General features: G+C 40.7%; 1 protein-coding gene across 2 annotated transcripts in view; it reads right to left on the bottom strand.

Moving 5' to 3' along the window:
• The window catches only part of DMXL1 (Dmx like 1), a 78,853-nt gene extending 69,812 nt beyond the window's left edge, over positions 1 to 9,041 (bottom strand). For both annotated transcript variants that reach the window (XM_058864974.1, XM_058864973.1), the window contains exon 1: positions 8,907 to 9,041. In XM_058864974.1, the coding sequence (XP_058720957.1) occupies positions 8,907 to 8,993 (87 nt within the window). In that variant the 5' untranslated portion in view covers positions 8,994 to 9,041. The remainder of the gene's footprint in view (positions 1 to 8,906) is intronic.
• Positions 9,042 to 14,121: the final 5,080 nt, after the last annotated feature.

Here is a 14,121-nt window from a genome sequence, read left to right as displayed (position 1 = left end):
TCAAAATTTCTTCCAATCTTCTTGGAAGTTTTATTAGATACTGAGTACAGATGAAAACAGAGGAAAATATTAAACACTGGAGAAACTTGTGGAAACAGCAGTGAGGAGAATCATCCAATTAGCATAAGAAAGCAGCATTCAAGGATGAAAGTCTTAGAATAAAGAATGAACACCCAATTAAAATGTTAGTCAGAAAGACAGCAAAACTAAGAGCACAAACAAGTGTTCTGTTAGCATGAGAAGGATTAAAAGGATCAAAAACATACCATTTTAATTGACTAAAAGTTTCAAGAGCAGATTAGTGTCACAGAAACAGGTGATGGAACATTTCCATACACTGACAAAAATGATCATGCCTTACATTTGATCATGCATTACAATTTCTAATATATTAAATAAAAACTGTGGACTTGAAAACAAAAACAGAATAACTGAAGGCTAGATATATAAATCTGAAATCAGATGATCATGTTTTCAGGTGTTTTACATGAAAGAGTACTTTTATCAAGACTGGCCTAGACTATCATACCATTACACACTTTAAAATGAACAAATAAAATGAGAAATATCAAGATTTTGCTTCAAAGACATTTTTCCCAACAAAGAATTAGTGATGCTTCATAAAAGAGTCTCAGCCAGAAGACTGTACTCACCACTCTCACACAATATTCAGTTATCACACTGCAACCAGCAGAACCAGGCATCACCTCATAACTGAAAATGCTGTTTATAATTCTCCAGACTAAATATAACTATATATTTATTTATGATCACTTATTACTAGTAGGCTTTTGAGCCCATTCCTGTCCAGTTCCCCCATCAGCTTCAAGATATTCAAGCAGTGTAATTCCTCTTGTCAAAAGTGCAGCATTTATTACTAATTGGCATACTGAGCTGGAGGTTCCAAAGCAATCTAAGTGAAAAGTCACTCCAAAAGAGGACACTGAGTAGTAATTTTTGTTCAAATGTCTAAGTAATTATTTTGATGTTGTGATGGCATGAACCACAGACCTGTTTGCCATAGGAGGTGGCATAATATAGCTTTATTAAAAATGTATTTAAGATTGAAGTGTCAAAGGCTGTATGAAGCCCACCTGCTGCATGAGTATGCCCCCCTAAGCCACATCAGCACTTCAAAGACTTATTATGCTTCTCCCATCTTGTTCTCTCCATTTCTAGCTCCACAGACAAGCCTGAAATCACCTCATGCCACCACCACAATCATAGGATAGAACAAATAATGGCTTGGATTGGAAAGGACCATAAAGATTGTCTGGTTCCAACTCCTTTGAAACAGGCAGGAACATCTTTAACTAGACCAGGTTGCTCAGAATCCCATCCAGCCTGGCCTTGAACACTTCCAGAGATGATGCACCCACAGCTTCTCTGGACAACTATTCCTGTGCCTCATTAGTAAGTAAAGAATTTCTTTCCAACATCTAATCTAAACCTACTCTCAATCTGAAGCCATTTCCCCTCATCTTGTCACTTCATGTTATTGCAAACAACCTCTCTCAATCTTTCTTGTAGGCTCCCTTCACGAACAGGAAGACCAAGATAAGGTAATCCTTAAGCCCTTTAAGTTCAGACTGAACTTCTCTCAGTCCTTCCTCATGGAGAGGTGCTCCATCCTTCTAATTATTCATGGCCCTCCTCCAGACTTGCTCGTGCCTTTCCTGTGCTGGGGACCCCAGAGCTGTAGGCAATGTTCCAGGTGGGTCTCACTAGAGCAGAGCAGAGCAGAGCAGAGCAGAGGGGCACAATCCCCTCCCTCCCCTGCTGCCCATGCTGCTTTGGATGCAGCCCAGGACAGTTTGGCTCTCTGGGCTGTGAGTGCTCATGGCTGGGTCATGTCCAGCCTCTCATCCACCACCACCAAGTCCTTCCTGGGGTGCTCTCAAAACCTTCATTCCCAGCCTGGACTGATACTGGGGGTTATCCAAACCCAGGTGCAGCACCTTGTGCTTGGCCTTGTTAAACCTCACATAAAGCTCCATACTTCCATCACAGTGAGTAGGGGCCAACATATGCAGTATCACATACCATTAGTAGAAATCATGCATCAATTCATAGAATAACTATTTTAATGAGATCAATAACTCCATCAGATTTAAGTCCTCAGCACACTTAGCCTTTTGCACTGAAAGAACTCTGTTAGTAACTATCAAACATTATACACTGGGGACTTGAGAAATCTGCATAATTCATCAATGCATCAGGAAAAAAGATTTAAAACAGTTATTATAGGATATCCTGAGATGGAAGGGAACTACAAAGATCATCACACTCCAACTCCCAACCCTACACAGGAAGCTCTAAGAACCACACCACATGCCCAAGTGCAGTGTCAAAACACTTCTTGAACTCTGTCAGGCTGGTGCTGTGACCACTACCCTGGGGAGCCTGTTCCAGTGCCCACCACCTCTGAGTAAGCTTTTTCCATAATATCCAGCCTATAACTGCCTTGACGCAACTTCAGGCCATTCCCTGGAGTCCTCTCCCTGGTCCCCAGAGAGAAGGGATCAGTCCTGTGCCTTCATTTTCCATCATAAGGAAGCTATTGGTTGTCATGAGATGTCCTCTTAGCCAGGCTGTCACTGCTGATATGGCTTTCCTTCCAGACTCTTCACTGTCTCCTTTGGATGCTCTCTCACATCTTTATATCCTCCTTATACTGTGCTGCTCAAAACTCAAAGCCCAGGCTAGCTCCTGCTAACCCAGACCATGATGGACCAGAGCAGCTTAAAGAAGTATTAAAGCATCCTAGACTTATTGTTTCCAGAAGGTGCCCCCTTTATGAATATGAACCAAGAACTAAACCTCCTCCTCCTCTTTTCTTACTTTTAAACATGGCTATTATTTTATGTTTAATAATAATAACAACAATTTAATATGCCCTGTGTCTAAAATGAAAGTTTGTCAGACTGGGGGTGTTCTGATAAAAACATGGGGAGTATCTTCTCACCCTAGTAGCTCTCAGTTCTAACAATTAATTCTATGTGCACTTGTAAGAAGGTGAGGGTAAGATGAGTGCCCTTTCAAAATCTTGTTTTTAGAAGAAAAATATAATCATTCCACCCTTATGTTGTGGTATTTTTCCACACTACTTGAACAGACTGACATTTGGGGGGAAAAAGGGAATCACTTCAGGTTCTATCTGATATGTCTGTTCAGACAGATTAGATCATATTTGGTCACACCAGCTTCCTAATGCCCAATAAGCTGCAGAACCACTGCCTAGCTCCTAAGCTTATGGAGCTGATGTGTTCCCAAAGAGATAGAAAGGGGGGAAAAAAGGCCTTTTCAAAGAGCTTCCAAATATAACTACAGCCAAGCAGAAGGATGGTGACTTAGAGGTCACTTTTGATGTTTAGTTAACATTTGTCTGCAGGAGAACCACAATTTCAAAGACAAAAAGCAAGGGATGCAGAGGGTAGGGAAGTTTTATATTGCAATGGAAAAAGTGTCTGAAGAAGAAGGTGACTATGTTTTCTGGCAAATAAAACTGCAACTGGCTCCCTTTTCTGCTGTTGCCTTCTGTTCTCATTATTCCTCACGCTGACCAGACACCTTAGGAGGGAAGCTTGCATACTCCCCTCCTCCTAAGGTGTCCTTCCTTTGGTTCTTTGTTGTCCCCACTGCAACTCATCCATTAGACCATATCTGTGCAGAGATGCCAGATCCTCTTACACACTCATTGGGGCCCATACTCCAGCTGCAAATGAGGTTCCTAAGCAGCACTATCTTACCAAGACTTTTTCTCTAAACAAAGTGCATAAAATTAACCACTGGACTAATTTTACACTTAGATTTTTTTATTCTCTAGAGAGGTACTTTTGTGTAGCATAACAGACAACTGTACTCAGGAGTGAAAAACATCTTCTATACCATAAGAGTGTGTCAGATACTACCAGAATGAATTCTGCCTACTAGTCACTTTATCTAACTTTTATTGACAGACTTGTCCATAACAGTTCATCTTCATTTTATCAGGAGCAATAAGAGCATGTTTTTGTAAGCAATATTAACTCAGAAAAAAGGTAATTTTCTTAAGCAAAGTGCAAGTGATTACAGGATAAGAATTTCCTGTATATGCGTGTGTATATATATATACATATATACACACAAACGTCTATCTTTTCATATACATATATATTCACTTACCTATATTACTTGGCCCTTGGTGGGGTGGAGAGGAAAGGGAGGGAGGGGCATGGCACAATATGCTGTCATACAGTTGAATGGCAAAAAAAATCCTAAATACATACTAATTTTTAAAAAGAATAACATTAAAACCCTAAGACAAATTTTTGAAGCAAGCAGACCTCCACCTCTCGTGTTGGCAGGCCACAAAAGCCTTTCACCTTAAGAATGCCCTAGAACATTTACAAGAAAGTTGTCTAAGACAAGCAGATAACGTGATATTATCATGTACTTGGAATGTTTAATAAACAGTGCTTTGTTCTTCTGTTACAGAAATAAACAAGATAGAACTAGTTCAAGCTGCAGGACCATGGATCTCACTTGCTGCTGACATAGCAAACAAGTCTGAAATTAGGGAGTGAAAGATGTTCCAGGCCTGTAAAAAGAAATGTGATTTTGCACTGCAGAAGTGGGCTTTCACAAAAATTCTGCCCTTTATTTTCGTTCAATCCAATGTTGTCTCTTAGTTCTAAATCAAGACTTCTTTGAAGAAGACTAACAGACATTTTGACTACAACAGTGCTTTAAAAACATGGGAAATAGTATAGAGAATTATATGAACTATTCTGATTTCTTTCTAAAGTGAAAGTCTGACATACACAACTCACAATCTGAAACTGGTATTGGGAAATTACTCTCAACAGAAGGAAAGCAAACAATTTGGGGCCTCAACCTCTCACACAGTACAGCACCTCTAACACATTTAATTCCCTTATAATCAACCTTCTTGGCATATCTCTTCTCTGTGCTGACACAAAAAAGTTTTTGCTATAGTTTCTGCCTCAGCTACGTAATGGCTGACACACTACCTTGAACTAACAAATTGTACAAACTTTATTTAACCTACATCTCTTAAGTGAAGGGCAGCTGTTATTCACAGCTAAGCGCAGCAGAACATGTGTGCACACATGCATATTTATAAACAAATTCGAGCACATATGGGATGAATATACACTAGAAAGACAATGCAGAACTCAGTAGAAGTCAAGATAAAAACTAAAGACAAATCTATGGAGCAGATGATGCCACCATAATTGCTATCTTTTTCTGCCCTGTGCACAGAATGGTCAAAATCAAAGCAGTCACCATAGCCACATGGTATCTTGCTGAATTATTTTATTCTATTTTAGTATGGTCTCTCTCCATCCCCACTTCTGCACCAGAACTTATGCTAGTCTAAGTATTCCACTTAAATGTCTTATTTGAAATAATTAAATTCTTCTATTAGAATGCAAATTAAGTTTTAAGCAATAATATTTCATCATGTTTGGGAAAAAAACCCAACTTTCTAATTTAACAAAAATACTTTGCTATTATACCCAATTGTATTACAGTATGTATAAATACAAATTGATTGGCCATGCACTTCATGAATCATGTTTCACTGAAACTGCACTTTCCATTGATGTGCAAAGAAATTTTATTTTTTTAAGATTAATTCAGCTAAGAAACAATTTCTTAAAAAAAATAAAAGGAACTTATAAAAAGGCTCACTACTAAATCCCTTCCCTTTACTAAATACCAAGCAAGAAATGGTGTAAACAGTGTAATTTCTTGACTGACTCTTATGATAACTCAATTTTCAGGACTACAGATATCCAGGGAGTTCCAAGTGTAAATATTAAGTATTTTCTAGACAGATAAGTAACAATATCATTGAGTCATAGAAGTTACTTTTTATTTATCAAAAAACTTTGCAGAACAGGGAGCATTATTCTACTGCAACTCAGTATCTTCAGAAAACTCCGTGTGGCCTTGATCAAGCTATGAAACCCCACCTAAGTCCCAATTTTTCAAGCGCCTTTCAACTTTAGATATTTAGTTCCCAGTTCTATCAATTGTACATAGCAAGTCTCAAGTCCAGAATTAGTTTAACCACACACAGAGGAAATCTGTCAAGGAAATATTTTGGTTCCATTGAAATAATCCATGTAATTAATCTTTCCTTCACATATTTTTACCCCTACAAACAATCACTCTTTTGTAACTTTCATAATCTTGGGACTCGCACTTGCAAACTTGCTATTGCTCCCTCCCCATCCCCCCTGCCCAATCTTCTGCTACTTTGGTGGGGGGGGAATAATAATGATTAAAAAAAATCTAAAGAATCAGAACTAAATAAACAAAAAAACTATCAGTGGTGGTTACGTACTTAATAACTTAAATACAACTTCAGTAATAACTAGTTCAGAAGAATCCTATGTGATAAACTCCATGGGCCTTTTAAACTCCTACTCAAATATTTCAGATCTTATGTGAACAAAAGAAACCAAAGGATGTCTTCCACTGTGGACAAGTACACAGAAAATAAAATAATTCAGTATCAGGAGAAGAACATAAAGAATAAACAGGTAACTTCTGACATCTAAGGGCCAGATTCTCATTGATTTAGTGTGCTATATGTTACTATCACCTGCCTTCAGCAGAGAAACAACAGGCATGTTTCTTATGGTATCTTGACGTTTATGAGCCTTTTTCTACACATCAGTAAAAGATGGACTAAAAACTTTATCACTGCTCTCTCCAAGGAAGCTCATGCTCCACTTTACACTTCACATCCTAAAAAAGAAAGAAGTCAGAACAACAAACCTGCCTCCCATTAGAATAAATACCTGAAATACCTCCTTAAAACATAACTGCACATGTTCAAAAAGGTGAATATAATTCAGTGCATATAGGATTTTTTATACTAATTTTGCTTAATTTTTTTCAGCTATTAAGAGAAGATCTTGATATTTTTAGCTTAAAACTGTAATATTTTAGAATACTTCACTTCAAATATTCAGTGCTGTCTATGAGAAAATAACCTGAAGCATACCGCATCTAAAAAAAATAAAAAAATTACAGACCAAATTCTGCTGTTGGACAAGCACAACTTGTCTCTCTTTTATAGTCCATAACCCTGAAATATCAACTGCTATGTTCTCAGCCACTGAAAATGGAAGCACAGAAGTTTGACATGTTTGGGGTTTTTTCCATTTCTAAAATACAGTTCAATAGTATTTATACTTAATAATGCTTATATCATAATTTCAGCCAGGGAAAAACTATGGTCAATTTCTTTTTCTTGGATTTTCTAAAGGTTGAGTCCATGTTCATTTTCCAAAAAAGCAGAAATTAGCTTCAGCACCTTTCACTTCTTAATCCTTCTGAGCAATCTTGTTAACACTGCATTACAGAATCAGTAACAACAACAAAACCAGCCCTGAAGCAGTCGAGGATATTTCTATTAGCCATTTTAATCTGAAGAAAATAAATCCATTAATAACGTTCCAGGGAAAAGGACAATAAAAGGAAGATGAATGCAGCTATGGGAAATTTTGTTACTACATTTATGTCAAGAAGGAACATGTAAGGAAACAATGTTACACTATACTTACAGTGTAGAAAACAGCTCCTCCGAAGGAGAGACCACAGTAATGAATATCAAAAATTACACTTCCCAATAATTTCATTCTCCTCAAGAAGAGACTCCTACTCATCCACTGGGGACCTCCAAAACTTTACATAAGTTTGGCTGTAACAATGATTCTAGTTATACGAATTACTCAAATTATTTCCCTCAAAACAGAATGTCATCAAAATGACAAACTTATGATAACATATTTTGAATGCTTACTAGCACTTCTCTGAAAAGTAAACCTCCTCATCTCTTACTAAACAGTTTCCCACTACAGGTGGGTCTGTGAAGTTTTTGGATATGTAAAATTAGAGAGTTTGGTACAATTTGGTACCTGAAGTCGCAGTCCCTGTAGTTTAAGATATCCACTAACTTAGTTATAGGAAGCAAAGGCATGGCTGGACAACGGTGCAGACAGACTGCGCAGAGCCAGGCTAACCTTGGGGAGCACCTCTGCTCCACTGCCCCAGAGCGAAGCTGCAAGTAGCCAGACGAATTTAACTGCGTACACCAGATGGGACAGCAAACAAGTTTTCAGCCCTACAATTCCATCTATCATTCCATTATCAAACTGGAGAGCACACCAGGCTGAAGCTGGGGGCAGCCATAAAAGGTAAGGTTAAAAATATCCCAGCGTGATGCCCTGAGAAACTTTGCTGCGTCTGATTTCATTCCCCTTCAGCCCCACGCGGAAGGAGGATGGGAAGAAGAGCACAACAGAAGTCTGTTTACAAAACACAAGCAAAAGGAAGGGAAACGCACACTAATAAAGACTTTGGCCTTTACAACGCACTCAAGAGTTTTTTCTCTAGGAGCAAACATCGACAGGGAGTTCAAACAGGCTTTGAAATCCTCAACAACACTAGGGCTGGGTATTCCAAGGTCTTCCTCAGCTATGCCCAGGAGAGGATTTCAGCCACCTTCCTGACTGCAAGGCAGCTCTGAAACTCCCTTCCAGAGCAAGCCGCGCGTCCCTGCTGCCGTTTATGTAATCTTTTATCACCGCCACCACAGCCCCGCGTCCCCGGACCGCCGCTGCCTGCACGTCCCCACAGGCTCCGCGCCCGCCCGGGCCGCCGCCGGCATCGGGGCCGCCGCTCCGGACAAGTTTTGCGCGTCCCCGCCCCCGCCGTGCCGGGGACCCGCGGGCCCCTCGGGCGGTGCCGCCACCGCCGGACGGCGCTGCCGGGGCGAGCCCCGCACCCGGGGCCGCCCGGGGCCGCCCGGGGCCGCCGTGCCTGACGCAGCCGCTTTCGGCGCCGGGCCCTGCGGAGGCGCCGCGGCTGCGGCGGGGGACGCTCACCGTGAAGGGCTGGTCATGCAGGCTGCCCACGGAGAAGCAGCTGTCCCCGGGGTTCACGGCGCCCGTCAGCACCTGGTGCAGGTTCATGGTGGAGGGTGCGGCCGCTCGGCCACCGCCGCTTATCCCCCCGCGCCCGGCGGCGGCGGAGGCGGTGCTTCCCGGGGGCGGAGCGGGAGCCGCGCATGCCCGGCCCGGCCGCCGTCCCTCAGGCGGGCTGAAGGCTCCGTCCGCGCCGTGGGGAACCCGACTTTCCTGTCAAAATAACCTGACTTTCCTGCCAAGGCAGCACTGGAAAACGCTGCCGCCGCGCTGGAGCCAGGCGGCGGTGATGGAGCGGACTCGAAACCTGCCGAGCCGCTGCGCCTCCCGCCTGCCGGGGCCGAGAGCCGTGACCTCAGGCGCATCCCTTCCCAGCCCCTTTCACAAGGGCAGGGGCTCGGCCGCGGCCCGGCCACCGGGCAATGACAAGAGGAAGCACGTGGTAACAGAAGACTTGGGTCCCCGAGGCTTGGGAAGCAAAAGGTTTTTGCTTGCACCTCAGATTGCCCGTAGGCAGTAGGACTTTTCACAGCCCTGATAAAATGAGGTAAAATGGGAGCCGCCTGGGATAGGCACTGCAGCTTACGAGCAGGGTTGGTGCGGGCCGGTGTGGCCCGACGAGAGCAGGCAAGGTCGAGTCAGGCCCGAGCTCAGCAGGCAGTGTGCCCTCCGGCCCCGCGCATCCGTCCGACCAGGGCACCGCACCATGTCACTGGCTCTTCACCACCAAAGGTACGGAAAGTTGAGGTGTCTCCCAGCTGCGTGGCCATTCTCTCTGCTACACTGAAATAACTTTATAATATTTTTTTCCACCGTAACTAGTTTTTAATCTTCCATCAATTTCTCATAAGAACTTCATCATTACAAGTCTTTTCTGTTCTAAATTACAGGTCCCACATCAATTTTCATTCTTATATTATCCCTGTATCAAATATTTTAGATCCTCTTTCTGCCCACCGGCTCTTCTAAGAAATCATGCAACAGTAACTTGACGGTATTAGGCGTAACTGTGTACCACATCCCAGGATACTGAACAGGTGATACTGTGTATCTGTACATGGCCATGCCAGCGTTTCAAGTTTTTGCATACGCATGGGCAATCTCATAAACTTTTGGGCATTATGTCTTACACACCACTTCAGTAAATATAAGCCTTGCATCTTTTGAAAAGAAGATTGACAACCATGTCACCATAAAACAGTTTTCTTATGATAATTCATGCATATTAAAGAAGTATTTCTCTTATTTTTAAAGTCTCCTGATATGAGAAAAAAATCATTAGGTCTGGCACTCTGTTATAGTTGTTAGATGTTACTCCAAAGAAAGGTATAAACTCCTGTAACTCTGATCACTTTTTTTTGGCAAAAGATCAAAAAGCTTATCAAAGTATCCTGTCAATGAATAGTAACATTGAATGTCAATGAATAGTGATCCTCTTGCAAGGACTGCTGATCAGTGATAAATTATCTTAATTCTCCTGCCAGCTGCAAAATCTCAAAAATCAACCTTACTGAATTTTTAAGGTAACAAAAATTCTATTCATTGGGTTCTAGGTAAGAAAGTGAATTATCACTGAAAACAGTAAGAGATCTTCATTTTTCAGTACAACCAGCCACTTCTGGGCTCACACTGTGAACTGCTCTGACTTTGCTTACAGCCAGCTGGGACTTCTTCCTACGAGGACTGATCTGGAATACACTGCACAGAAGAGGTCAGAGGCGCTGCAGATCTATATTGGTTCTTCAAGTCCACAGGTGTAAAGCTCATAGGATTTGCAATATAACAAAAGAAAGAGCAGGCTAACAGTAGACAGCAATCCCAGACCCTTGTCTGAGGAAGGTGAAGAAATCAGGAAGGTGGGAAAACTCAGGACACCAACAAAAACAGTGAAAGGAAAAGTTTTACTCTGCAGTTGATAACTGCTTTTTAATCTATATCTATTTACAGCACTGTATGACATTTATAACTGCAACACTCTAACATGCTGATATGCTAAGAAAATACAGAAGTTCTCATTTCCTTTCTAAGTGAATTTGACCTTTGTCACTACTCAGATTAGTATGTTTGGCCTACTTTATAAAAGAAGGGAATGTTAACTTGTGTTCTATCTGCTGTGGCCTGTCAGGTATATAAATCCATATCAGGGCTCCTATCCCCACAGGAATGGGCACTACATCCTCCTCCCACTTTTGCTGTCAGCAACATGTAATAGTGTAGGACCTCTCACACTTCACCTCTCTGCTGATCCCCGACACTGCTGCTGTGCTTCTTCCACTTCTCAGCCTGGGGAATGGCAGGGACAGCCACCAGCCATGTGTCCTGCAGTTTCATTGATTCCCCTTCTCACTTTGCAACATCTGTGAATTCAGCTGCAGGCAAATTATGTACTGTATATTTTATTATAATGTCAAAGTGAATGCACTGTAGGACACTGTCATTTAAAAAGAAAAGCTTTAAATGGTTTAATACAATTTAAAGGGTATTTATATGTTGTCTTGTTGATAAAAGCATGTAAGTTGGTTTAGCTCAGTTTTAAAACTTGACAGTTCCTCAAAGGTAAAAAAAAAGCTCAAAAAGCTAACAGCTACAACATTTTTTTCATGTAGTTTTTGTTCATTTTGCATATTTCCTCACCTACTTGGTAAACATTTTTCTTCTTTTAAGATCTTTGTTTTGCCTTTCACTCAAAAGAATTAAAAAAACAGAACAGGCATTGAGTTCAACCTACAGTATTATAAAGTACCATCATAAACTTCTTTTCATTGTTTTCCCCCCTAACCTCAGTAAATCTTCTCTGTTTGAGTCTTTCAGGATCTACTGTTCTTCTCCCAAGCTGATGACTCAGGTCAGTCACAACTGCTAATGAGTATGCTCACTCAATCTTTGACTTCATTTTTTTAAAGGCACACTTTATGAAATAGTATTTTTATCAGAATATCAGGAAGGTCAGAAAGGAAAAACCCTAATTTCCCAATATTTTGACATACAGTGGCTGTTTTGTAAACCTGACAGAACTGCAGCATTTTTGCATATACAAAAGGGTTTGGAAGTGACAATTTCCATAATGTACTGCTTTTTGATTATTGAGAATAGTACTTATTTTTCAGTAACAATGAGGCCCTTAAATGCTCCATAAAGCAATACCAGCTATATGTATACACATTTTTCATTAGCAAATCCTGCATGTATTTTCCTGACAGTATCTGAGGAAAGTCTAAATGAGAATTTTAAATCATACTCCCACGAGTCTCTTCTAAATTCAAAATTGCACATCTGCACAGCAAATCCACACTAGCAATATTCTTCAGTGTAATGCAGTACAAAATTGATACATATATGTAAATTTTTTTTTTTCAGAATTACAACAACATACTTTGTGTTCTTTCTGTACAAGAAACATCCATGAGTCACTCATTAACAGTGGTGAGGCCACTTATGTCAATGATATACAGGCAGTTTTGAAAGAAGCTGGAATTTTAAGTGGCAGGTTTGGAGTTTGTCTATGGTACTAGAAAATTTTGTATTCTTCCTGTATTTCCTAATAATTACAGGAAGGTAAGATACCTTTTTACATTTAGGTTTTACCTTTCATGTTAAAAAGCCAGTGCACTTGGGAATAACTGGGAATAGCTGTCCCACCTCATACACCATTTGACCTTGTCTTTGCTGCCCTTGATCTTTCTGCAGGGTTTCTCTGGTTTGTGAATACACAAGGCAAAAGCTGGACCTTAGTGAGGTTAAGACTGAAACGTCCCTATTGATCTCCTTAAGATCTGGTGTTCTCCCTACTGGGAATCACTTGAGGTTCTTGATTCTCCTCTTGAGCTTTTGTGACTTTTAACAGTGTAAAGAGTAAAAACACACTATAGAATCTTCGGAAAATGTGAAATGCAAAAATACATAAATATTGGGATTTAGTAGTGAGATTCTAAACGGATGACCACTTGGTGAAACCTTTCTTTCAAAAAAGCTTGCTTTATTCATGTCTTCAGTACCCTGAGTTTCATTATTTGTAGCCTGAAGGTTAGAGTGATATTTGGTTTTCTATTTTTCTTTTTTTCCTTTTTTGATACAGCTTTCATTTGGTGAAAGACATTTTGTAACAGCTAATGTTGCTGTCACATCTCCTGTACAGTGCAGAACATTGCCTTTCACTTCAGTGATCTGATACAACCTCTTCCTTGGTGAGGGAAATATATACTGACAGTATATATCCTTTTCTACAAGGTATTAGTAGAGATGTTTTCATTTATTAAATTCAGGTTTTATTTGGCTTTTGGTGTTACTTTGGTTCCAGCTGAAAGTATCGTAACTAATTGATTCTAAAGTAAAAGTCAACCGTTATTAGATCCTTCAGGCTTGCAAATTAACAATGAACAGACTTTTAAAATTTCCATTCAATTACAGAGTTTTACATTCATTTCACGTAACTGAGATTAAAGCTACTTTTGAAGAAAATCATGAAAGGGCTGCTAGATAGTACATTAACTTTCCTCTCCTTCCCCATGTGTTTATAAAATATTCTGTGATCACTGACGCCTGAGGATGCTGAGCTGGACTTTTATCTCTTGAGAGAGACAGACAGGTCTGCCCATCACTTTCCAGCAGGTTGCTCTCAGGATACAGCACCACAGGAGAGCTGGGAGAGCCAGAAGGGCTGCTCTGGCATGGAGCTGCTGTGCAAAATATCCACTGGTGGATTCCACAGTGCATGGCTGAGAGTGATCTTGTTTGGCATGTAGAAGTCCTGTCCTGCTGCAAATGCTAAATAGTGATGGTTTCCAGATGCATGAGTCAGTTTTCACATGTCATCAGTTTCATGTGCACAGGGTACTTTTTGTGACATGGTGCAGTAGTCAATATCCTGGAAATGACCAAGCCTGGCTTTCTCCATTGATACAAAGATGCTGTCTGGTTGGTCAGTTCTTTGTGTAGACCTGGAAAGCTCCATCTGGCCTTGGAGAAGTTCTGCTGACAGCTCACCTGCTGGCACTGAACTCTGACTAGGCTGCTGATGCAGCCTATATTTCAAGCCTGTTACTTAAAATTCACATGACCAGCTGTTGCAAAAGTCATTATGCAGTATTATCTACCAGAATGTATTTGTCCTTTTTATGTAAATTCTGAATTATTTAGTAAGTTTATTTATTCTTTACAAACTGTGAATTTCATGTTG

This window comes from Poecile atricapillus, chromosome Z (assembly GCF_030490865.1).
Source record: "Poecile atricapillus isolate bPoeAtr1 chromosome Z, bPoeAtr1.hap1, whole genome shotgun sequence".
In the NCBI taxonomy this organism is placed as follows: domain Eukaryota; kingdom Metazoa; phylum Chordata; class Aves; order Passeriformes; family Paridae; genus Poecile; species Poecile atricapillus.
Note: the sequence above shows the minus strand (reverse complement) of the source record. Positions and strands in the feature narration are given on the sequence as shown.